General features: G+C 40.7%; 1 protein-coding gene across 3 annotated transcripts in view; it reads left to right on the top strand.

Annotated features, from left to right (window-relative positions):
• Positions 1 to 26,880, top strand: part of LOC308410527 (dedicator of cytokinesis protein 9) — a 75,654-nt gene that overhangs the window by 20,103 nt on the left and 28,671 nt on the right. For 2 of the 3 annotated variants that reach the window (XM_080903912.1, XM_080903913.1), the window contains exons 2-5: positions 14,652 to 14,768; positions 21,285 to 21,374; positions 23,430 to 23,512; positions 24,348 to 24,417. In XM_080903912.1, coding sequence (XP_080760038.1) covers positions 14,652 to 14,768; positions 21,285 to 21,374; positions 23,430 to 23,512; positions 24,348 to 24,417 — 360 coding nt within the window. Of the gene's footprint in view, positions 1 to 10,904; positions 11,174 to 14,651; positions 14,769 to 21,284; positions 21,375 to 23,429; positions 23,513 to 24,347; positions 24,418 to 26,880 lie in introns of those variants that run through there. The other variant, XM_080903914.1, reaches the window with a different exon arrangement.

Below are 26,880 nucleotides of genomic sequence, written 5' to 3'. Positions count from 1 at the left end.
AGTGTGTGTCACAGTGGGTTGGAGTTGTGAACCTCTTTCTTAAAATAAATGATATTGTTTTTTTTACCTAGCAGCTTTTTTTGTGAAGACTGGCAGTACAGAGAAATATTACTACATCTAATGACCCACCGATCCCCTGTTTGAAATTAATAATGTATCGCCCTTACACCGCACTACAATTCTCTTGCACAACGCAGCCCAAAAACATCTTTCTCGAGCAATTTGGGGGCATGTAATCAAATTTTTTTGACTGAAAATCCACAGTCCAAAAAATCCACAGCTTAAAAATGAAGCGCAACAATAAACGAAAACATCACATAACTATATTTAAACCAAAGATTTGCTTGTTTTAATGGGAAAAAGAGCCTTTGAGCTGTTATTTATTATCAGCAAACACACGGTGTGATTGATAACTCATGAATGGGCGTCCTGTTAACTCAAACAACCTCATGGACATAAGTGTTTCATTTATATACTGTTACATATATACTTTGCTCAACAGGAAACTAGTTTGATTCAGGTATATGGTATTTGGTATTTATTTATTTATTGTCATTGTCAAGAACAATGAAATTGCGTTTGGGGCTTCCATACAACCCCAAAAAAAGAAGAAAATAATAAATACCCCTTAAAACCCAAGTGTACATATTTAACCCAGTGTGACTCCAATGCAATAAGACAATCCTTAGCAATAATGTTCGTAGAAATTCAGACAAAGACCTGAGAAACATGACAAAATACAACAATGCAACCCATTCAATATTATTGTACTGTGAGATATGATATCAGATATGATAGTTATCTATTTAAGAAAGAGGGGGGGGGGGGGGCAGGAGGGGGAAGAGAATAAAGATATGATGCACCAATGCAGACCAGTTCATTGCTATTAAGAAGTTGGATATGGTTATTGTCCGTGAGAGGGGGGCAGAGAGTTCAGGAGCCTCACAGCCTGTGGATACAGGCTGTTGGCCAGTCTGGATGTTCTGGCCTGTATAGACCTGTACCTTCTCCCTGAGGGCAGCAGATGGAAAAGGTGGCGCGCAGGGTGATGTTGGTCCCGCAGGATACTGTGCACCCTCCTCAGACAGCGAGTGGGGAAGATATTACTGATCTCTGGCAGACTTGTTCCAATAATTCTGCCAGCTTCTTTCACCACCCGCTGGAGTGCTTGCTGATCGGCCTTGGTGCAGCTGGGGAACCACACTAGAAATCCATACGTCAGAACGCTGCTGATGGCACAGTTGTAGAAGTTCAACATCAGAGATCTGGGAATGTGTGCGCTCCGCAGTCTCCTCAGGTAGTAGAGGCGCTGTTGGGCCTTCCGTACAACTGAGGTGATATGGTTGCCCCAGGACAGGTCCTCGGTCACAGTTACCCCCAAGAATTTAAAACTGCTCACCCTCTCCACCGCCTCACTGCCAATGAAGAGAGGCAGATGGTTGTTATGACCCCTCTTCCGGAAATCTACAATGATCTCCTTGGTCTTTTTGGTTTTTAAGACCAAGTTATTGTCGTGGCACCATGACTCTAGTTGTTGCACCTCTGTCCTATAGTTTGTCTCATCATTGTTGGATATAAGTCCGAGCACTGTAGTGTCATCTGCAAACTTAACAATGAGATTGGACGCGCAGGAGGAAATACAGTCATGGGTGAAGAGAGTGTATAGCAGAGGGCTCAGAACACACCCCTGAGGGGCACCGGTGTTGACCACAAGGGTGGAAGAGGTGTTCTTACCCACTCTGACACTCTGTCTACGGTTAGTGAGGAAGTCCACAATCCAGTTGCACAGAGAGGAGTTAAGTCCCAGTTGGTGGAGTTTGGGACGGAGTTTGTATGGCCGGATGGTATTAAAAGCCGAGCTGTAGTCTACAAAGAGGAGCCGTGCATAGGTGTTCCTGTGTTCCAAGTGCTTCAGTAATGTGTGCAGCACTGTGGCGATCGCATCCTCGGTTGACCGGTTCTCCCTGTATGCAAACTGGTGCGAGTCCAGGGATGGTGGAAAAGCAGCTCTGATGTGTTTAATGACCAGTCTCTCCAGGCATTTGGCGGGAATGGGGTGAGTGCCACAGGTGTTCATTCCTTAAAATGTGCCGCGTGATGCACTAGATTCATTCTTTTTCATCATTTTAAGAAATCCTGCATGCTGTAGTACCTTCGCGCCAAAATTTTTAGCGCCTCAACATAATGTCGTTGCAGACGTGCTCCTACGTGCACGGGGACAAAATATTTACAATGACCAGCTGTCACACTTAAACCAATGACCGCTTCTTGCTTGAGCGACATCTTACTGTTGGTGCTCAGTAATAACAGTTCAGTGATGACTGACAGATGGTAGTAAACATGCTTGAGTTGCAACAAAAGTCGACAAAAATAAACAGACACGGCCTCAAAGAGGAGATTTATGACTTTGCAGTTTTAGTAGTTTTACAGCAGATTGCTTCTTGTTATTCCATAAACTAAGCCTAAAATCCCTTCGCTGCAGTGACGGGGGGATGGAGACAGGATCAGACATGTGAGAAAAGGGATAAACCAAAAGAGGAAACGTATTTCCCAACAGATCAATGGGCATAATCATACTCTCGTCCCCTCCCTCCCCTCAGTTTATTTTCTCCCTCGTCTTCCCTCTCTTTTTCCTTCTCTTGCTGAATCCCCTCATCTGGGGGCTCAGCTGTTTTCCCCTGCAGCTCGTCTCATCCTGCACTCGAATGTAGTTCAGTGTGTCAAGCACCACTGAAATATTAACACAGCAGCAAGCAGAAATGCGTGCGAGCATTCGTGGCTTAGTGCACCATCGTGATGTAAGGGAATGCATCCCTCTCTCCAGACGTGTACGTGTGCGATCATTTGGGTTAAAGTGAACTAAAGAACAGATGAAAGTTCATTGCTCAACAGTTTTAATAAAAAAAATCAATGCCACCATGTTTTACTGTTGAGAGAAGCATTAAGCATAATCATACTAAGCGTAGCTGGTGCCAGGGGGACTCGCAGTGTTTGTGTAGCTTTAGGATGTGCACGCCACTTTTTGACAGTTGACTTTGAGGTCTTAAGGGGTCTTTGAGTGCGACTTAGAGCAGCAGGAAGTGAACAGACAGGATAAATAAACCAAGACAAATACTGCGGTGCTTCCTCGTCTCAGGATGTAAAACACGAGCAAACACAGGAGGCAGATGGGATAATTGTGTAGGCTTTTAATGAGATTTTGTCCCACATGTATAAAATGGCCCAAAGGTAGCACAAGGACTACATAAAACTAAAGATTTGCAAATGTAGAAGCAACAATATTTTGAAAGTGACCTAGAAAAAAATATTTCCTTTCCTGCTTTCATCTTCAGTCTTCCCGATCACAGTCCAGAGACATTTTAATCAAAGGCAGTTCTAGCAGATGAATCATTCCCTGACATTTTGAAAAAGCCTGTGTATGATCAAATTGTGGGGTTCCATTCCCAGTATTTCTGTGTGTTTGGCAGAGCGGGCAGCTTGTGATCAAGTGCAGCTAATCTTTGGTCAGGAAAGTGCTCCCTATTTGATGTCTTGGCCTAAAAGGCTTAAATCCTCCCATGTCCTCGGTCTGTTTTGGAAATGGAGATTTTTAGGAAGCGTTGAGTCAGGCCACTGGACATTTCAGTGCTTTTTTTCTTTTGTTTATTTAGTGTGTTTGTGTGCGTTAGGCAGGATTTCTTATCATATTTTCAGTTTATTTTGTGGTTTTACTGCAATATCTCTCGCAGACTGTTGTGCATATTATATAGCATCCATTTATGTGATTCATGCGCTTGTTTGGTCTGGGTTTTTTTTAGCTGAACTAAATAAGCATTGAGCCATATTGCTGCTTGCCTAACCATGGAATCAGACTCTCCCTCTGGATATGAAGGACTGCCTTTAGTGTAACCCACTTATTTTTGCTATTACTTGTCTGAATCCCTAAAGGAGTCCCATTTTTGTGGAGTGGAAAATGAAATGGGTTAATTCGTTTTTGGTATGCAAATGTGGGATTGAAAAGAGGAGGCAAAAAAGGATTGGGAAGAATTTGGAAATCCAGAGTGGCTCGGAGGAGATCAAGCAAGTGACTGAATAAGTGAGACAGATGCACGCACGAGCCTGTGTTGCACCGAAGCTCAGCATTGGTTGAAGCTGCAGCAGAGCTCACACAGCATCCTTCATCCCCCCCATCCCTCGTTCTTTGCTCTGCCTCCCTCACTCACTCACTCACTGTATCTCGCCTGCTGACTGAGGTATTTCTACAAGCACAGACTGGGACAGCCTTGACTCTTCTGCGCGAGGTTTGTGTGTAAAGTCTCCAGCTATTCCTCTCCCTGGATCCTTTTCCCATGGACTCTGATGCTCTCTGTGTGGGTGAGAAGTTGCGGATGTGGATGTCAGAGTAATATCATGGACCAGAGGGGAGCAGGAGACAGTGAAGGAAACTGGGTCACTGGCAGGCTCTCCTGACTGATGCCTGTTTGGACCTGGAGGGATGGGGTGCACCACCAGCGCGGTTGTGTTTGATGGGCTGCGTACTGTCCTGGAGAGGAACTGTAGTGGCTACATCTGCAAGGAAGCAGCAGAGCCCACTGGACCGTCTGAGGCTGAGCGAGCACTGAGTCGGAGAGAGTCGCGTGTATTGCCAACACCACGAATACTTAAGGTGTGTGTGTGTCTGTGTGTCTGTGCACTCTCTCTAACCCAATATAGTAGCTTTTTATTTTTCTACCAACAAAAGCAACACAACTGTTTGTGTATTGAGCAAAAATCCATATGGAAAAAAAAAGCTTACATTATTTATTCATTTTTTTAAATCACTATAATGTTAAATGCCTCAAGGACACAGTAACAAACCTAATATTTATTGATTTATCTAACCATCCAACCCATACCTTTTTTGTTTAGTACTGTGGTATTAAACAGGCCAAAAAATAATCAACAAGCAGCACATTTTATTACAGTCCTATTTTGAAAAGCAGGATGTTTGATGCCCTTTTTTTGTTTTTCAATGAACTGGATCATGGTTTTAGCCAAAATACATTATAAACTAAGATCTCAGCATTAATCCAATCAGAGCGATGGCTAACGTCGCTGAATTTAGTTTTGAAACTCCTTTTAAAGTGGCGCTTCTGTCTACTAAAGCTCTGCTATCATAAAAGTAGTGGTAAGATATGTTTGTAGCGCCTCAGAAGTAATATAACAGGGAGAAAATCAGTATATTCTGACAATATCTAATCAATAACACTTCAGCACTATTTGAATATTTGTAAATCTTGTCAGAGGATGTCCTTTGCTGATTGGCTCTGCTAACATACTGAAGGAATACCTGATATATGACTAATTAAATTATTCAGATGGTAGACTCATTGAAACAAAGCTAAGTTTAACCTTATGGTATTTACACAACCGTTATTTATATTCAGCAGCTACACAAGTACAAAGCACTGTCTTTTGTGTCACATGACTCTGCACCTATGAAAGTTACCAGTAAAAGTAGGGCAGTAGGAGGGCCGACTGTTGCCTCTTGCTAAGCACTTCACGGGTTAAAGCCTCTGTGAGCAGGGATGGGGGGTGAGGAGGGTAAGGAGGGACAGTGAGCCCTGTGTCTGCTGGAAATCAATCACCGCTCTTCATCTGTGAACCAGCGGGCTTGGCAGGGTTTCTGCTGCTCCGTACCAGCTTGTCTTCTTCTTCTTCTCGTTTGCGTTTACTCACTGCTGTGTGTGTGATGTGTTGTTGGTTCATCGTATCCACAGCAGAGAGCTGAGTGACAGTGGCAGGGAATTGGGTCAAGGGCACGCTTGCTTCTCTTGGCTCCGGAATGGTCTTATCACCCAAACAGGGGCTGTTAATCCTCTGTCAGCATCCACGGGCTTATAATCGATAGTTAAAATGTGCGAGGGATATAATTCAGTCCAGAGTGGAACTGAAACTGACAAAAACTACCTAGCAGAAGCAAAATTCTTAAAACCACACCAACCAGTTCAGTAATGTTAAATATATCACTACTAAAGCTACGCTTACTGCTATTATTAGCAAACAGCTAAATCATCATTCCCCCAACTTGATGAATGACATTCTAAGAAGCTGAAAAACACAATGACCAGGTGACAGGTATTGACAGCTATCATACCTGTTTTGTTTTGACAATTGAAGCGAAAGGAAAAGTTTAAAGGTTTTCAATTCTTTTGAACTCTTTAGAACAGTTTGAATTTCTCTTAAGTTTTTATTTCCTTTTGATTTCATCGCTTTATTTGCTGTAGAGAAAACACAAACCAGGCAAGCTTTTTGTTTGGATTACTTTAAAAAGTGTACCGTAGCAGTCGTAACCTTTTACTCCCTTCTTAGTTTTCATATGAGCCTTGGCCTTATTATTATCTTCTTACAAAAATGTCTAAAACTGGGCAGGATGTGTGCTGCTTTGGGAACTGTTTGCACCTTTTTAATCCATTAAGCCCGGTTATAAAAAGACACAAGCCATTATGTTTGCCCTTTTAATTCCTTCTGATTGCAGCAGGTTATCACTTCTGGGCATTTTAAACATAGATGTTAAGCCAAGCGTGCATTCAGCTAGTTGCAGACAATCCTAGACGAAGCTGACTATGGGAAGCTGTCCGTGAGCCGCTTAATGTCTGGAGACATTGCCCGTTTACCGCTTTGTTGATTCACTCGCTGATTACAACAGCTCAGCCTTTTCCTTCCTCGTGAAAGCTCTCGTATCGTTCTCCTTCAAAGAAAAGTCGCAGATATGAGATCATGTGTGGGCTCCTGCGCAATGGTAATTTTTTTTGTCTTGTTGTTTTTGAGAAAGCCTTGCTGTCACGTGGTTGACTCACTCAGTAACAGAAGCACTTGAAGTGATGGAAAAAGAAAAACTGGTGAAAGATGATAGTACCTTTTGTCCACATCTGTTTTGGGACTCCCACTCCCAACATAAGATCTGTGATGGTCTGTTTCCAATGACCTTTGCCAAATGGGTACATGTTTATACATTCCTTGTGTTAAGGAGTTAAAATACCAAACAGAGCCTGCATGACATCATCCAGAAGTTGTTCAGATTAAGTCAGTTAAATAGATTCAATCCCATGACTTCTCTTTGATATTTACCCACACATTATGTTCACCCATCACACCCCTCCTGACCACACTAGGCAAACACTACGATCAGTCTCTTTGTAGTTTTGGTGTTTGATGCATGTACAGGAAAACAACAACACCACATCTGTTTTTCTTAGTGATTGCTTCCTACTTTCGAGACATGTCAGCCTTACTTGCATCATTCCTCGCACCACCAGTGCATGTGTTCAGTGTTTATGTTGCTCACTTGGTGACTGATACATGGGATACATTGTCTGCAGCACTCAGGCTCATGTGCTTTAAAGGCATTCTGGCAACAGTAGTTTGATTTTCCCAGAGATGTAAAAGCAGCTTTATTCGTATTCAATACTGTTAGTTACATTTAAGGCTCGTTCATCAATAAAGCAATTTTGCTCTCTGTCTCTAATAGCTGCATTATTCCCGAGTGCATTCCTGTAATGTAAAGTGAGACTTTTTTATTTTCTAGCTCTGCTGCAGACTCTTTGCCTCATGATTGCATCCTGTTATTTTCAATACCATTGTTTCCCACATCCTACTGCTGTGATGTTATTAACAGAGACTGCATACACAGTACAGCATCTTTATTACCTCTGGTTTAGTCAACAGTACAGGACCGTGTGGAGAAGTGACCGAAAACAGAGCAGAGAGGGGTGGGTGCTTGAGCTGCCGCTGTAGTGGAGCGCTGTGTTTTTGCTACATTACATTCCAGGTTACGCCCTGTTTTGCTTTAGCTCAGACGCTGCTTGCATCAAACCTTTGTTACGCAACCGAGAAGTCCAGTCATAGTCACGTCCAGGGTGGGGATCACAGCTTGATATATGTGGGTAATTGCTTAATATTTTAACCTATTCTAATATTAGTCATTTCCTCCCTTTTGTTTCTTTTATTACCAGACAAAGAGAAAAATTGAAGCCCAGGATGGACATCTGATGATTGTCCAGATCCTTGAATATACAATTTTACAACTTCCATTGTGAATCGTATCATGCAAAAACATTGTAATAAAATATAATTTATTCGATGTGTAATGATACATAAGTGGATTACATCATTTAGGTCAAGATTAAGTGCCATATTGGACTTCAAATTCATTTTGTCTGTCTTGCCTCCCAGTTCTGTCATGAAATGGTTTGATAATGACGCAAAGCGAAACCAAACGAAATTTCTAAGCGTTTCCAGAAAACAAGAGAAAACCCTCATAGAGAATAAGAGGACATTTTCCCTGACTGTTTCCAACACGGCTCACAGCTCCGATTTGTTTACATTTTTTTTTTTTAGTTAGATTTTTTTTATTCCACAGGTGCAGCAACAAAGTGTGAGTCGTCAACAAACAGTCTTCTTTTTGTACATTTATGCCGTCAGTTTATTCGCACTCACAGGAGGGCGTATGAAATTGTATTTGATCAGAATACACTTCCCAAAATATCCTTTGAGTGTTCTTCTGGCAACTTCAGTGTTTGTTCTGCTACTAAAAAGGCCTCAGCGGGCCTTCCTGCTTAGACCCAGTGCCAGCTTGCCCCAAAGAAATATGTTTGTAATCGTTTCCACGGAATTTGATTTAAGCACCAAGCCAAAAAATGTGAGTGCTGTGCCACGCCAGCATGTCCTCAATAAGTTAGATTGCTGAGATATCTAGGAGGATTCAAAAAGTCGAGCATCTACTGCATTACTCTTCTTTTCTTTATCCGTGTGTTTTTAGTGGAGCGGGACGTATAGTCCTACAAATGTGTGCTAATATTTGAGTTTACTCGATTTACTCATGTACTAAACTGTAAATGAGTAAAGCTGTAGATGGACACAGTATAAATTGAAGAATGTGATACAGTAAAGACTTTTACTGGCTCCAGGACTGCAGTTGGAAGACTGAGAGGGGTCAATTATACTGCAGAGCAGAGCTTGCATCGATACCAAAATCAATACCAATATTTGGTAATTAAAAAAGTCCAATATATTCTCCAATACTTTTCGTTTTCTTTCAAACACATGAAACATAAATGCATTTCAATATCATTTGTTTGCGGCGTTCCGTGCACCTGTTGCTGAGCAACAGGACATCAACACTCATTCAACATGTTTGACTGGTGTTTCTCCCACCTCTTCTTTACCTTTTTTTTTTAAATTAACTATTAGCTATTAGAAATCTAGATAATATTGGCTGACTATATCAGTGAGGGTCAATATATTGGTCAGGATCAACTCTAGAGAGCATCTCAACTGATTCTCTGCTTTTGGTAAAGACTCAGTTAAACATGCAGCTCAATGGGGAAGTTCCTAATGCAAGTTTTCTGGAAAGTACCTTCCACCTATATGCACAATATTTACTTTGTATAGGAATCGGGATATATGTTAAAGTGAAGCTCATATCAGGTCCTGCATAAAGAGCTTCTCTGTCAACTCTCATTATTCTGGCCAAACATTCAATCAATATGCAGCACAAAGACACCAGTCATCTGGTGTCTTTTTTCTTTCTTTCAGTATTACCAGAGAGCTACCCTCGGGTTGTTTAGGTAATGGTTAGTTAGGGCTAAGGTCAAAGTAAAGGGAAACTTTTACCCAGCAGTTATATACTTATACTGCACCATACTATTCTCGGACACGTGACAAGCAAGAATTGCCCAAGTGTAGTTAGAAAGCCCTGAAGGAAATCCCCATAACATCTCCATGCCTTTTGTCTTCCTAAAGTTCAGAACTTTAAGATATTCACTGTAAATAAATAAGGCCTTTTTTAGGCAATAGAAAAATGGCATTTCAGCAGTGTTTAGGCTTATACCACTATTTTTGCTTAAAATATTTAATTGATTGATTTTTATTTATTCGTTCTTAATAAATTCTCTCAGTTTGTGTTAATATGAAAAAAATATTAACACCTCTTCACCCATTTTCACCAGCCATCATTTCAGCTACCTGTGGAAAGCTGAATGCACTATGCCTTAAATGGGCAGGGTGCAATCAGCTTTAATTTCATAAGGATAAGTTATAGCAATAAACTTGCCTGTTTAATATCCTGTTATTGATTTAGATCGAATTACCTACACAAGTGTGTCCCATGTAACCCTTTGAAGGAAGCAGCTGCTCTCTCTCTTTCTCTTTAAACTGAGGCGCAGGCGTGAAACCATAACATCCACTCCTGCGGTGGCCCACCAGAGGAATCTGTAGGTGGAGCCCACTCCTGGGTGGGTTGAGAGGGGCTGCTTCATGCTGGAATCCCCCTTAAGCAGTTGCATCAACAAGCAGGGAGACAGAAGCTGGACCTAATCTGTCATCTGTGATTACAGCTACTGTCTCGGCTGTAGTCATGTACTGGAAGCAGGAGGGCAAAAAAAAAAAAGAACATTTAAGTGACTAATAACTCTGTCATATTGGCTGATACAGCTGATTCATGTCCTGCTCAGTCTTACGTCTTCAAAAAGGTGGCAAAGATTTGTAAATGTTGCTTCTGGAGTCCTGCTACAATCTTTAGGGTTTGGGTTCAGCCTGGAAACTCATCTTTAACCTTTGAAAAGAAAACTTGATCAGGCTTATTATTAATGTGCCACTAAAGTGCCTCATTGTTGTGTCACTCACTCTGGGCTTTTGATGAATTTGAACCCAGCTCTTATTTCAGCTGTCCCACATAAGGCGTGGATTGTGCCTGACCACACTGTAATTCTTGAGGAATGTGTATCTTTTCTTTTCTTAACCCTTTGTTGCTGTGCAGGTGGATAGTGTGGGGTCATATAGCTTCATTGTATGTGTGTGTGGGTGAGAGGGTGTTTAACTCCCTCAGGCTGCACAGCTGAGTGTAGGAGGGGCCATCTCTTCAGCCTGGGTGTGAGTCCACTGCTTTCAGTCAGAGCAGCCGTAGCTTGGAGTGAGCTAGGGACTGAAAAGGGAGATATACAAACTTTTTCCAGTGCAAAGATTTTTCTCTACCTGATATGCTGGCTTGCAACTTCTCTTTGGGATCTGTCTTGGAAATATCTTACCACAAGTGTTGACAATGCAAGGAAGGGCTAGTAAAACTCCAAAAAAGGAGCTGGTCATTGAGAGTCCACAGCAGTACAAGAGGTTGGTTGCAGCTGAGCCTGAGGTAGATCCAGTGCCACAGGTGGTGGTAAGTCATTCAAGTAATTCACATAGAGATGTGAGACTTTTTGGTTTACATTTAAAAAGAAAAAAGAAAATCAGTACTGACGTGTCAAATTTGCTCTGATCCTTGAGAAAGTAAGTCGTGTAAAGGTTAACCTCAGCCATAAAGTGCCAAAAGCAGGTGTCATGTGAGCGTTTGTGCTGGTTCACTCTCTCGCCTCCTTTCATAGAAACAGTGCTACCAGCTCACATTTCAAATTTGCAGTGTTAGCACCAGCACGGGGGAAGGTTGAACTTTATTAGCACTTTACTACCTGGGCGAATACATCGCAGGTCCCTCGACTTTATTCTCAAAGATTGCTTTGGCTCGTAAAATGTTTTATTTGGCGCAAAAGTCAGCGACCGCGACAGTGATCATTTCCTGCCCTTTAACGAAGGTGTCCAGTGGTCAGGCCCTCTGCAGAGTCAACCAAACAGTCAGTGACTAGATTGAGAGGCACTACGCAGCACCATTGTTTCAGGCTGTGTGAGGGTGCAGTGATGTGGAGGAGTGGGAGATGCAGATAAACAGCTGCCCAATTGCTGTAGAGAGGGAGTGGAAGGGATGGCTTCATGGGCGTCTGCTTTCTGTTCTTACAGGGTTGGCTCGCCTGTTTGCTGACTTGAGTTTACAGCTGTTGAATATACAGTCTGCACGTTTCTGCTTGGGTGTGTAGACAACCAAGAAATATAACTGGAGCTTCAGTATTTTCTGATTGACAGTGAAACGTTACCGTTAGTCTTGAAGGCATTTGTTCAACAGGTGATTTCAAATACCTTCTTAAAGGACTAATTTGACAATAAGTGTAAATTTGGGGCTATGTATCGACTCTGGTCAGCACTGTGGGTTGAGAGAATGACAGAGCTTTTGCGCTCAGTGCTGAGTGCACTGTGTGGTTGACCACTTTGGGTCACTGACAAAGCAATGTGGAGGCACGCAGAGGAGTTTGGAGGGAATCAGCAGCACTTGAGTGGGTTCAGATATCCATTACTGGTGAGAAAAGGGGCACCATCACTAAAACGGGGTCAAATCTTTCAGCACATACTTTATTTAAATGTAGTTACTACCACATCTTTACTAGCTTGGTTTTGACCATACAGCAGAGGCTTCATTAGGTTATTTCTAGTATATATTTGGTTTGTTTTTGGCATCTTTCAGCCTCAGATTGCTCACTTGTTCACTTTTTCTGTACTAGCTTAAACCCTCCATTCCAAAAGTCTCAAACTTATGGCAGAACTTCCCTGACAAACAGTCCTGGTGTGTTGATGACATCACTGTGATAGGAGTGGCACATGGAAATTGAAAAATATTTCTCCACAGCATTGCTTCAATACATTGTGGTCTACAGGTATTTGTTTTCGCACAGCTTGCTTAAGGTACAGCCAGCATTTTATTTGGCTTGAGGTCTGGACTTTGACTGGAACACCTTGATTTTTTTCCTTGTGTTAACACATCGAAATGCTTCAAATCAGCAAACTGCCCAAACGTCTGCTTTTATAGAGGTGCTCTCACTTGCTGACAATGGAGTGCATTTGAGCAGCAGCACCTGGCTGCTACTGACCTTGTTATTTCATGTTGAAGCACTAAGGGTATCTTTAGTTTGTCACAAGGTTTGGCTGTATTTAGCAAAAACCAAAAACAAAGACTAACATGGTGACGTGGTAAAACCTCAGACTTGAAAGAGGTTATACTTCTTTTTTTCTTTTTTACCATGATCACACTGTTAAAACTGGATTTACGTCTCTTGCCTGCTCATCATTTGTTTTCTAAGATTGCTCATCATATATAAACACTGTCAGAATGTGCTTATGTTCCATTTTCACTTAAAAAAAGGGGAAATTTTAGTTTGTTTTGCTATTAAATAGCTTATTGTATATTGATTTTACTCATGTAAGATCAGATCAGGCCATTTGTTGCCTATAAAGTAGAATGGCCCCTCTGCTCCAGAGTATCCATTGCAGGTGTTTGGTTTAGTCAAACCTGATTCATTGTGTTTTGGGTTTTTTTTCCCCCAGGTCATTGCTTAATAATGATAGTATAGGTGTGTTTGCCTGACATTCCTAAGACTTCATCTTCTAGAGGCTCTCAGATTGTTTGTGGAGATATGGAGATTTTAGGCGTCGAATTAAGTAAGACATACACGTATTTATCTTATCTTTCCATAAATTCTTTCCTGGCTTACATCTAGAAATCTCTCCATCCATCAATTTTTTTCTGTTCTAAGGGGAGCACAGTTTATTAAAGTTCAACTGCAGATAATTGTATATTTGTGTTTAAATAAAACGTGGAGAAGAAGTTGTCTGGTATGTCACAACCTGCTTCAGCTGACAGACATGGTGGCACCATCTCTGCTCTCCTATTCCCTCCCTGTCCTTGAAACTGATACAAGGTCCTGCCCCCTCTGTCCTCGCTCTACTCTGTTACTAACAAAGGTTACTACATAGCAGCATAGATTCAGGCAGGTCTACATGCATGACTCCCCCATCTGAGATCATGCTAACATTATCAGTCCCAGATGTGGGAGGAATGAGTGAGCAGTGCTGTCGCTCAGCCCTGAAGTCTGCTGATCTGTCACTGCTTGTTTTTCACTTTGCTCGTTGTTGGATTTATCCTCCCATCCCAACAGATAAAAGCGTTGACAGCTTGCCTTCATTGCTTTATGTCGTAGACAAAAATTACAATGTCCTGTATGTTGTCCAGATGGAGTGTAATATGATGTGTGCCATCGTAAAGAGTTGAGCTCATTGAGACCCTCCTTATCCGTGAAGCAGATGCACTTTCTCTGGGCAGATGGAGCCCTGATTGACTTGTCACTGTGCATCTAACAGAAAACATGTCCTATTGTGCCCTGTCACACGGCTGGATAAATCCAAGTCTGTTGACTGTGATCTCTTCTCCTGCACATGCTTATTTAAAGTGCATTCCTGTTAGTTATGGTTTACCAGCTTTGTTTTTTATTTTGTTGCTTATTCATCAAGATCCCCCACTATGTAAGTGTAAGCATCATCACATAGGTTAACCACACACCAAACTGCCTTTGTTTGAAAGTCTTTTCTTTGCTCGCACCGAATGCACATCTTTTTTTTTTAAATATTCTGTGCTAAAAATGGGCAGTTTTTATTCAGAAGTTTGCTCCTATATCTGATCTCTACAAACGCAATAATAAATTGATATGTCCTTTGAAACCAATTTATGCCTGTCGTCAAGTTTCATTTAGTTGATGAGAAAGTATTGAAGGTCTGAAAACTGAAAGGAGCTAATGGGTTTTTACTCTCCAATGCTGAGGGGTTGGCATGCCAACAGTAATCTTATTATGCCTGATTGTTTGCATATTGTTACTCGTTTCCTTGATCTCTCTTCTGAATCCATCCAATAACGTCACAGATAGCTTCTTCTGTGCCTTCATGTTACTTGCTTTAGTTTTGTAGTTTAATCCCCAACTGTGTGTTTATGTGTTTTGTAGGTAAAACCAAAGGTGATCGAGCCGCTCGATTATGAAAATGTGCTGGTGCAGAGGAAGACGCAGATCCTTAGCGATGTCCTCAGAGACATGCTGCAGTTCCCCCTTGAGGACTTTGAGGTGAGTGTCTAAACTTTTCATGCACATTTTTCAGCAGACTCGCCATCTATGTTTGCAGAAGTATAGATGGTGAGTCTTGCTGTAGTAAATGTGGCTCTGGGGTTAAATTGCTGGGAAGCAGCTATGAAGCTATGGAAAAATGTTCCACAGCAAATGGTGGTGTGCATCTTTAGTGCTCTGGTTTCCGTTGTTGCTATACACTTCTGGTGCAAAGTCAGGCAGACAGGAGTTAAACTGTCCTCCTGTGTATTGCTGCTAAACACACGAGCTCGTTACATTTACTGGTATCTATACAATATTAATATTTACTCGTCCACTTGCGTGTTTTCTTTTTTGTGTTTGTTTGAAGTGGTTTTTCCTTTGGCCCCATTGTGATGATGGGTGTAGCCACTGACAAAGGCTTTCCTTTTGTTTATATCCTCCTCTGCTGCAGCAAGAGATGGGTCAGGGGCCATCTGTTTAATTGGCTCATTCTGTGTCCCATGTTGTGACAGAGTAAGTGTTATCTCCAGCCACACCGTGCAGGATGTGCGTCCCTCACACTTTCCACGCTGCAGCTGGAAAATCGAAAATGGAGATCTGGCCCAGAGCTGGTACTTCAGGAAATGAGACTTCTTTGAAGGATGTTAGTATATCCTCAGATCTAACCCTACCAATTTGTCTCACATTGCTGTCAAAGCTTTATAGAGTCTGGGCCTTTAATATAACACCATTCCAGTAAGGGAAGTCTTTTTTTGGGTTTGTCTAATGACTTTAACATCTTTTGTCTGAATTCCCACATTGGTTGAAGAATACAGTTATTATTTATTGGAGTTGTAAATGGTATGTGTATTCCTCAGGATGTACGGGTCATTCAGATTGCTCTGATCCAAAGAGTTACAGTCAGAAATCTATTTGTGTCAACATCCTCTCCTGTAACGGGAACTGCAAAGTACAAGTTTCACCTGGAAAATTTTGGAATGTTTTGGCATTACATCAGGAATTGGCTCTAATTTTATGCTAGTGGAGTTGGTCCTTTATTATCAACACTATACCACCGAATTGATGCAGTGAGAATAAAAGACAAACGTGCTGATACATGTTTCTGATACATGCTGGTATCAGAAACATTTCATGTGTTTCTGATACCAGTACACACCTATGCTACAGTATTACTGGGTCTGTTCATGCTGTTGGCAAACTGATATAGTTAATCACACTGAGAAAAGTAAAGAAAAATATGGTAGTTCTTGTTTATATGAGTAAATATAAGAATTATACCATCCATTGTCCAATCCCTTTAAGAGTATAAAAACTGGGGCATTTTTGTGGGTCTTCTTCACTGTAAATGTCATTTTAGCCTGTTGTTAGGTGGTTGCCAGATAACGGGCCACACAATAAACTAACTGGGATTGTTGTGCAGGGACACATCAGTGGTATAAACTCAGTTTTGTTCAATTTCAGTTTTATTTATTTATTTATTTATTTTTTGACTGTTTTATCCTCTACACTTATCCTTCTTTTATGCTTTTATATGCAATTCTTTTGCCTTCGTGTGTTTTAATGCCATTCAACCTGTTAGCACGTTTTGGTACCTTGCCATAACCCTCATCCTTTCCTGTTACTTCATTTTACCCTCTAGCATGTTAAGCACTTTGGTACACCACTGGTTTTTAAATGTGCTATATAAATAAAGTTTGTTGTTGTTGTTGTATCTCAGTCCCAGGTTGTCTTGTGACTGACTGGGAAAAGGGGGCAGAGGGCCGCCCCTCCCTGAGCCTGGTTCGGCCGGAGGTTTCTTCCTGTTAAAAGAGAGTTCTTCCTTCCTACTGTCGCCAAAGTGCTTGCTCATTGGGGGTCATACGATTGTTGGGTGTTTCTATGTATGCATTACTGTTGGGTCTACCTTACGATATAAAGCACCTTGAGGTAACTGTTGCTGTGATTTGGTGCTGTTTAAATTGAATTGAATGTGGATATGAATTAGGTAGTAATGTAATGAAAATTATACAACACTTTTCTAAGTTGTTATTAGTGCATAAATGGTAAAAATGGCCCATTTTAGCTCGAGATACTAGGATTGCAGTTTAATTGGCCGGTACCTTGCTTTTTTGTTTGTTTGTTTGTTTGTTTAGCAGATAAGAGGACATCATCCCTTTTTTTCTTTTTCACTTGTCCCCGTACTTTTCCTTGTAACTGCTTCTGTCCTTTGCTGATACAGAGGCTGCTGATGGCTAGCTCTGAACACTGTAGAGTTTTAGATTTGTCCACTTTTCTTTGTTTGGATTCCTTTTAATATCCACGTTCAGTTGGGTTAAGTGTTGTTAATTCGACAGGGTTTGTTGTCCAGACATTCCAGTGTCCATTCAACCACTGTTTACTTTGGTGAACTTTGTGCTTCAAATCACAGTGAAATCTTTCCAAGCTAGTGACATATTAGTGGAAGAAATGTGTTAGCATTTGGCTGTGAATGTGAGCGTGACTATTCGCCTGCATTGCTGTCCACGTGTTGCATGAAACGGACCGACTCATGACACTCAGTCTGTAAACGTCTAGTAGATGGTTGCTAGGCAACATGTTAATTCATAATATCCATAATAAATAAAAGCTAATGGGCAGAGATGTAGTAGGTATACTGTGTACCAAGTGTGAGTGCTGAACTCCTGGTCACTTAGGAGTTTCCTGACAGTTGGATGGAGATTTTCTCTGCTCCACCAAATCTTAATCGAATCATGAGTCCTTACATAAGACATGGGCGAAATCACAAAATTTGAGGGCAAAATGTTTGATGCCCAGCTCTTTGCCACCTTCACTGTGAAACATAAGCCTCCCATAGTCAGTTTTTAGTGCATCTATAAATCCCTTCAGCCTTTAATGGCTCTTTCTTCCTTCAGATGTTGGTGCAAAATGCCCCAAATGACTGTGACATTTCAAGTCATTAGCATAATGAGTACGGCTTTTTAACACCAATACATGCTCAGAATTATTTTTATTTTTAATGTATTTTTTGTCAAAGCAAGGATGCATTCTCTGTAAATGATGTGTAATTGCCAACTGCAGGGATCTTAAAGGTTTCTTTACTGAGCTTTGTGGTGAAATACATTTTAACTTGAGTCTTTATGAATAGCATGTTTTGTTTTGATGTATTTCTTTTTTTTAAGCAAGATTGCAAATACAGGATGATTAGTGGTATTTTAGTGATGGCTTCATAGTGTTTTGTGTGATGTAATGAATGCCCTGCTTAACATGATTGCTTAAATGAAGAGTGAACTGGAAATACATCAGAATAACAAATTTTTATTTTTAGGTGATGATCCAGTCATGGTTACGTCATCATGCTGTCATAAACGTCTTACTAATCACTATTAAAATAGTTAAAAGTCATTGGCTAAAGATTTAGTTATGACCCAACCTGTGGATTTGGAGAATCATTGCAACCATACATGAACACTTTTAGAAATAATCAGTTTTTTCAAATGCTCAAACAGAACTTGATTTAAGTTACATGGGTTGATCTTCGCATGTGAGATCAGTCTTCCCACAAACCTGCCAAAGTTGCTGTTTGGATGTTAATGGGGACTTGGGTCTATCTGGGAAAAATAACCTTTAAATAATTCCTTGTCACTGGTGTGTATAGCCACAGTTTTAATGATTAGAATATAAATGAAAGCACCAGGTCTGCTTGGTGTTTCTAACTTTGGAATTGACTCTGGATAGAGAAGCGGTTGTTACGGTTTGTAAGGCCTGGCAGCTGGGTGCTTGGTGACGGCAGGACAGCCTTGACTCTGACTTCTCATGCATATCCACGTTTAGCCTGCTGCTATGAGCATAACACGCCAGCTTCACACACAAACAGTACGTTGTCAGGGGCTGACAGGTGATTCTGACTGAGGGGGGGTTAAAAAAAAAAAAAAAAAACCACGGGAGGCTCAGTGACTGATCTTAACATCTGTTTCTGCCTGTTCAGACTCTTGTTCAGGCAAGGTTGTAATCAGCTTTCAGTGTTTTGGGGGAGTTGTGTCAGTGTATGACCAGTGAGTGTTATGTAGAAATCTCAGTCTGCGTAAAGACACTTCTACAGGTCATGAGTCGAGGCAGAAAGACCTCCTCTATCTCTGAGTTATTTTTGTATAAATACAGTTTTTGTCTGTTTCCCGGTATTGGAAACCTCTATCAAGTCTCTACCTTATCTTATTCCCTCTGGCTCATCAAAAGTCATGAGCTGTTCTTCTGGTAGGTGATGTTTATATCAGCTCCATCTGCTTTTGATCAAGATACTGCTGGCAAAGTGGAGGGAGGGTTGGGTTGGTCTCTCTGTGTGAGGTTCCTGGAGAAATTTGTCCAAGATTAGCAGAATAGGAGTCTTCCTTTCTCCTCAATTTGATATATGCACTTTGTCTAAGGCCCCCCTTCACTGTGAAATCTGCAGATCAGAGCATTGTTCTTGTTTCTTTACTTTGCCGTGTACCTAAGGTTATGGTAACACCAGTGTTCGATATGATATTCTCTGTCAACCATTCCACAGAATGAACAGTATCCTGAGTGGAGGAATTTGCAGCCAAATTCCTCATTTCTGTGGAGGAATTTAGCTACAGGTTGCATTTGTTCCTAAATGTATCTAATGAACATCATGTTGTATTGAAGGGGACTTTAAACAGAATGAAAGTCCAGTGAGAGGTAGGGTCTTCTTTCCAATGGGCCGGTATAAAATCCAAGTAAACTGAGCAACAAGGAGGTTTGGCTACCACTGGCCATTAGAAAAGATTCAGGTTTAAGGCTTTACTGGACTGGTGTCACTTTTCAGACTTGCTGTCCATCAATCATTATACGCAGTCTATACCAAATATTTGCATAACTAATGACATAACTGTCAGCATTGGCATAATTTAGTATTTACTACTAGTGAGTGTTAGTTAAGTACAGTTCATCAGCTTGCTAAGTAAATATTTTACCTGGCGTACATGAAGGCAAGCACATATTTGCACAAGCTCAAAGCACTGCTTTGCTTGTTTTTCAGTCTGTCGGAGCTGTTGGGAAGTGGTCAAGTTCTTGTCTCCAGCTCAGCTTGGATAAAGAAGATTGATAGTTTAGATAAAATATTGATGGGGTCTTATTGAACTTGTCCATCTCCCATAACAATTTGGGGAATTTTAAACCAGAGGATCTGATAATTCTCTGTGGCAACTTGTAGTCCAATTAAATGCTTCTTTTTGCCCACTTCCTGGTTGCCTCTGGCGTCCATGCCTGTTTATTTCTGCTGCTTTCAGTGCAAAGATCATTATCTCCCCTGCAGGAAACATGGGTAGCAGACAGGAAAAGGGAGACTTAAGGTTCACAATTAAGAGCTGGGGAATTTATTGACATTAACACAGTAAGGACTGGATCTAACACCACATGCAAGTTTATAGAGGGCAACAGGGGAGGCAAAGACAGCAGTTTTAGTATTTGTCTTGGGGTCATTCCAGATATCTAGAAAAACAAGCTTTTGTGAAACAACTTCTTTTATCCCGTAACTGCGAAACACCACATTTGACTTATTATCACATTGTGTAGCTTCATTTTAATGAAATCAGGTGAATCTGATTTCAGATCTTTGAGGTGCATATTCTTTGAAGGCCATAAAGCTACTAAAAAGAAAGCATACAGTATCTTGACGCATTCTCAATCATCCAGGAAAGTAAATCTCCAGAAGTTGATTCTGTTCATCTGGACGTAGCGGACGACGCTACGTCCAGATGAACAGAAATCATACAGTAAACCAATGTGAATACTGTATACCCAGGACTCCAGCTTCAGATTCTTATAACAACTGGGAAACTCATTTTTGGAAACCTCAGTCATATCCAACACTGCTTGCTCTAAAGCAGGTTTTTTTCCTGGCTCAGAATGAGCTTTTGTGGATTAACTCCACCGATGCTTTGCAAGAGCAAAAACAAAAAGAATGCTTTTTCTAATCAGTGTGAATTAATGTAAAGTTACATAGTTGTTACGCACAATAGTCGATTGACTACTTTATTACATCTCCACAGGTTATTAAAATAATTTTTACATCTCTGCCAAGGATCTAGTGACATGAAAGTCACATTAATCAACCTGTTGGCGCTGTCGTTTTGAGCGTTTTGGCATGCTGATGTTTGTCGAGCACTAGAATTTGCATCCTTAGTGATCGATAAAAGCGGCTGTGTTGGTCTTGCTTAAATAAAATTAAAAGGCTTTTTACTTTAATTACACTACAGGGTCTTGATTATTTTTGCTACTGTGTTGCCTGTCTGCAGAGTCAACCTGTTAGTCATTAGCGAAAGGCTTAAACACATCCATCAGTAGGCCTAAAAGTCAGATGACGTGGGCAGGCATCCCACTGTGTCTCTGACTTACTTGCACGCTTTGAACCCCAGATAACCTGTGGTCATTTCACAAGACCATTTCAAGTGAAAGCACACTTTTTTTCAGTTTCAGTTTTGGTCATCCTTTGTGGTCTGCTGTAATCCCACAGTTACATTTCTTCTGACAATTTCAACATTTGCTTTGTTTTCGCAGATTTCAACTTTGAGGAGGCAAGGGAGAACCCTGTACCCCACAGTGCCTGAAAATGCAGAGAGGGAGGCCCAGAGTCTGTTCGTCCAAGAGGTGGGCTGATTTTTAAGATAATTTTTGAAGGACTTTCACTCACAGAGAGCCTGCAGGAAGACACAGTGAAATAATTGAATCCAAATATTGGAAATAATTGGGGGTAATAATCCCAAAAAACTGAACCACTGACAACATTTAATAGTGGAATAGACTCTAAGACCAAGTAGAGCCAATTAAATCATCTTACATGATAATGCATGAAATCTCTTTCTGTTTCCATCCAAACTCTTACACAATCAAAAGTTGAGCAACCAAAATTGGCACACAAGGACATCTCAGGCCCCTGAAGGCTCTTATTTATATCAGACATGATGACATCATTATGTTACCTAGCAACCACCTGAAAAAAGACTAAAATGACCCGTTTATATCCACAAAACTTGAATTATGTCTCACATATTATGATAACAGATTATGAAGCTTTTCAACCATTAACAAACAGAGTAAAAACAGTACTGTACCATGGATATATGCTAGTATATTATATTGAGAGAGACTGCTTTCATACCTGTTGACAGTAATGGTCCAAAAGACATGTAAAGCACACCGAAGTTCATTTGCAAAACAAATGTTTCTATTGTGCACAAAGTAAGTAAGTACACTTAATATGATTGTATATGTATCTTTTTCATGATAGACGTTTGAAAACGGCGTCAGCGCTTCAGGCTAGTAAGAACTTGGTCAATTATATCAGTCATAAACCACAGAGCTATGCTACAGTAATGCTAATTTGGCTCATTACCAAATATATTACCTAATATTAGCAGTTATGAATGTTGCAAGTCATAGCGCATCAGGAAGTCATCAAGGAGCCTCGTTATAGATCATCATTGGAAGCATCGGGACTATTTGTGCCCTTTTTTCTCAGTAAAATCTATTTATGGTACAATACACTGAAATTAAGTTCGACTAATTTGATAATTTATCAAGCTTCTGTTTGTTCCCTGTCATTAGTTATTACTGTCAGTGCTGAGCCTTGATCATGTCTTGCTGTTGAGTGGTTCAGCCTGGTTTTGGTCAGCTGTGGCATCTTGAAAGTCCAAAAGGGCAAAAAGCAAATAAAATCACAGGAAGTTCACCAGATGTGACATTTTATTGATGTAGTGCAGGATTAATTAAAAATATACTTATCAGTAACTCACAGTTGCTGCTGATTAAAACGATGAATCATAATCATCCAGCTCTAGCAGAGCTTTTTAAGCCACACACCAGCTGAAAACCGACAGTTCTCCCTCCAGGTCAAAGGTCAGCATTTAGAGCGCCTTGTCTGAAGTCAAGATACTGACACCTGGTTAAGCGCTGTGTGACATCACCAGGACAGCTGTGGAGATTAGCCCAGCGAGAGCCTCTCCGTTTCCGATTCGCCTCCTGATCAGGTTGCATTTCATCTCCCTGCAGGAGCAGTTCTTGTAAATGGCGTGAGTTTCTGTAGAACAGATACCAGGGAGCTGCACTTGTGACTGACTCTAACAATGAACAGATGTTTTCTATCCAAGGAAAGGAGGACAGCGAAACACTCCCAATTTGTGTTGGTGGACGTTGGATTGTGGCAGAGTCACCGTGCATACACTCCTCCTTTTTTATCTCAAGGAGAAGCTTTAATGGTTGAAAATATTAAATATTGTCCTAATGTGTATGTTAGTGAGTTGTCTACTGGAACTTATGAAAGACTTTTTGAAAAGAAGACACTGTCAAACATCTTTGTGAAGCATCTATTTGTCACTAAGCTACTGAAATCGTGCAGCACTGAACTAAGTAAGAGCAGGGCTTTCTAAATCTGTTAACCATCTCACCAGCAATTCGGACTAAACGGACTCACATCCTAAGCCTCAAATTCTCATCAGATGGTTCGACAGTTTCTTCAGCTTTATCAAAGTGATGATCCTAGTGGTATATTAGCTTCATGTAGCATGTTGAGATGAGAAAATGGAAACACATTTAGAGGGGACTGAATGACACCCAGTTCCAGCCTTCACATAGCCCTGAATTGCTACCTCACTGTGTCAATGCAGTGCTACAGTGGTCTGTAATTAATTTCTGTTGTCTCCTCAGTGCATTAAGACCTACAAGTCAGACTGGCATGTGGTCAACTACAAGTATGAGGACTATTCAGGGGACTTCCGACAGCTTCCAAAGTAAGTCTATAGTTAAAAAATCCTCGACTCAGCACTACAGTGTGGTTATAGAGGTGCCGTCACATTGTTATGAGGGGTTAAGAAGAACTGCTATGCTATACAGCTGGTTTAAAGCTAAATCCTGCAGTCACACAGTTTTGTTTGTTTTAGCCCGATCACACACGCAAGCTGTCGCCTATTCAGTTTTCTGTATCTGACAACTTGCGTGACTTAATTAGAAGGAAACACAGCATACAAATAACTGTTGCACACATTTAAAAGACTGTTTCCTTTTCCTAGTGCATTGAGCAATTTCTGAACGCAACCAGTGTGGAAACCACCCTCATTGTTTAGAGATTGTGTCATCACCTCCAGCTTCTCCCGTAAAGAATCCTTACTTTATAACCAGCGTGTTAGAAAATGAGCTGACAGTGACCTTGTTGGTACAACTGCTGCCAAATGTTCTGTCACTTTACTGAATCTGGGGAAGTTGAAACAATGCATCGTGACGTCGGTCGCCAGTTTAAAAAATTAACAGTATTTTTAGATGGTGATTCTCACCTTTTGGCACCTGCTCATTTTCCAGCAAGCTGTGTGTGCGTTGTGTTTCCACGAGGAGCCGAAAAGTCGTTTGTGCTCCTCTTGAGAAAGCCTCAAAATGTAAAATGACTTATTATAAAAAATAGGGAAGAAAAAAATTTGAATGATCTCACCAAACCGCTTCAGTCACACATGCTGGATAGATTAGCAAAGCCATGAAAGAGCCATCGTAAGCTTTTGTTGTTGTGATGAATAGATTCACTTGACATATATCCCCTTGAGCTATTATACTTACACTGTATTTGGGTTTTTCCAGTAAAGTGTCCAGGCCTGATAAATTGGCTGTCCATGTATTTGAAGTGGATGAAGATGTCGACAAAGATGAGGTGAGTTCTTTGTCAGAAGATATGGACGGTGTGAAGAAACACCCATTGCTTATTTTTAGTTTCTAGGGTGCCTAAAGTTTCACGTACTGTAACTTAGGGACACTTTCAAAGTGAAAAAATCAAATGTGTATATTTGACCTCTCCCTGATTGTGCTTATTTAACCATCAAAAGACCAAAACAGCACTTAAAACTTAGAAACATTTATGAATGGATGTTTTTTTCTTTTATTCATAAATAATGCACAAACATTGTTATGAGGAGTTTTAGCCACTTTATTAGATACACCTGTTCAATTGCTCATTAATGCAGATATCTATTCAGCCAATCGTATGACATCACATGACCATTTAGGAATGTAAAGATGCTCCAAATGACTTATTGAAGTTTAATCCAAGCTTTGGAATAAGAGCAGAAAGGTGACTTAAGTGAGTTTGAAGGTGGCATAGTTTTTGGTACCAGACAGAAATTCAGTTTTCAGAATATTTCAGAAAATGCTGATATGCTGGGATTTTTAAGAGAATGGTCAGAAAAAAGAAAATATTCAGTGTGCAGAAATTCTGTGGGTCACAGGAGAGTGGTCTCAGTTTCTGCTGCAACGTTTGGAAGGTGGGATCAGAATTTGAAACATGAAAGCATGGATCCATTTTGCCACATAGAACACGTAGTATCCATGTTCTGATGGCCGCTTCCAGCATGACACAAAGCTCAAATCTTCTCAAACTAGTTTCTTGAAGATGACAACGAGTTGACTGTATTCAAACGGCCTCCGCAGTCAAACGATCACAATCCAACAGAGCATCATGGATGTGCATCCAGTAACTATGTGATGCTATCATGTAAACATGGACTAGTTCTCAGGGAACATTATTGAATCTATCCCATGAAGAATTAAGGCAACTCTGAAGGTAACAGAGGATCGAACCCAGTACTAGCAAGGTACCTTTAAAAAATAAAAATAAAAAATAAAATGTGTGTTTGATACCAAATTACATCCAGTGTGTCAATGTGCAGAACAGAGCTCCATTAATGTTTGTAATGCCACTAGTGAAAGTCTGTTGATAGATTCAGGTTTCCTCCTGCACAGTAACAAGGTTGCAATAAAAAGAGATAAAATAGCTCAGGAACTTTTAACAAAGTTTGTGGACTTTTTGATTAACTGGATCGTGATTTTGAAAAAGCTGAGTTTAGTTGTCATTTAGTTCTATTATATTTAACATAGTCCTTCAATTCCTTGTGAAACTTGGCAACTGACAGGGGAAAAAAACTAGATGGATAAATGGCACTGCGCGCCAGAGAGAGGGGGAGAAATCCCAGCGTTTAATTTGGGTGTGAACTGTTCCTGTAAATAAGAGTTCATGTTAGTTTTTAGTTTTTCGCACAGTTGAGTTTCTTGATTCCTCTTGATGACACGAACCTCACCCTCAAAAATGTTGTGCACTGTTAAATTTCACTTATCCCCACTTACGCCTTTCATGTTTTTATTGTACGGCGATAAAAGGCATTTTTGTGTCTAATAGGTGAGTTAACAGTAATTACAGCGTTGCACGTGCACCATGTATTTTGTTTCACATTGAAATTTAAGGGCTCCAATGCAACATTTGGACCTTTTTATCCTCTGCTAATTCATGTATGACAGAGTGGGTGTGCAGTCTTGTACAGATTAAACAAGTGCTTGTTGTCTTTGGAATGACTGGGAGGAATTCACAACAAGGAGGCTCATAAGTCACCTGACAGACACTCAGATTTGTTGGGAGTCTTCAAAGCCTTAAAGATAATGCAGAGCTGTTACAGATACAATTGTTAAGGTCACACCGCTTCATAGGATGTATGATGAAGATCCTGACCTGCCCTTGTTGCACAATATGTCAAACTGTGCCTCCTATAGGCAAGAGAGTATAGGAGCTGAAATATAATACATGATCTTTAGAAAGATTTCTAGAACTCAGCGCTGCACAATGTATTTTCCCTTTTAAATAAAAGGAGCTTTGATTGAAAGAAGTGCAAGTCCCCAGAGAGTAAAATCTGGGAAAGGAGGATTGGAAAGACTTCAACACAATAGAAAGGCTCATCCTTCACGACCCACACTACAGAATATTTTTAAATGGGGAATTTCCTCATGTAGATGAGAGAAAAGGATATAAAGCCTTCCTGTAAATTTCCCGAAAGAAATCTTCGTGCCTGTTCTAACCGTACATTGAGACCGCATTCACTATCAGCTGTGTAATGTGGTTTATCTGCACTTTGTCTGACTGTAGATTTTTAGTGTGGCCTTTTGAGTTGGTTTTTTTTTTTTAATCATGTCCTTGACAAAGTTTTCTCAGGCAAAGAGAGTTCTGAGATCCTAAACTCAGAGACTTTTCTGCTTCTCTGCAGACCTGCAAATGTTGTCTAGACACTGACTAGTGGAAATGGGACTCTGAACCTTTCCAGGTGCTTTTCAGCTCACTTCACAAACTTCCACA

Source organism: Rhamphochromis sp. 'chilingali', assembly GCF_963969265.1.
Source record: "Rhamphochromis sp. 'chilingali' genome assembly, chromosome: 14".
Lineage (NCBI taxonomy): Eukaryota > Metazoa > Chordata > Actinopteri > Cichliformes > Cichlidae > Rhamphochromis > Rhamphochromis sp. 'chilingali'.
This window is presented reverse-complemented; position numbering and strand designations above follow the sequence as displayed.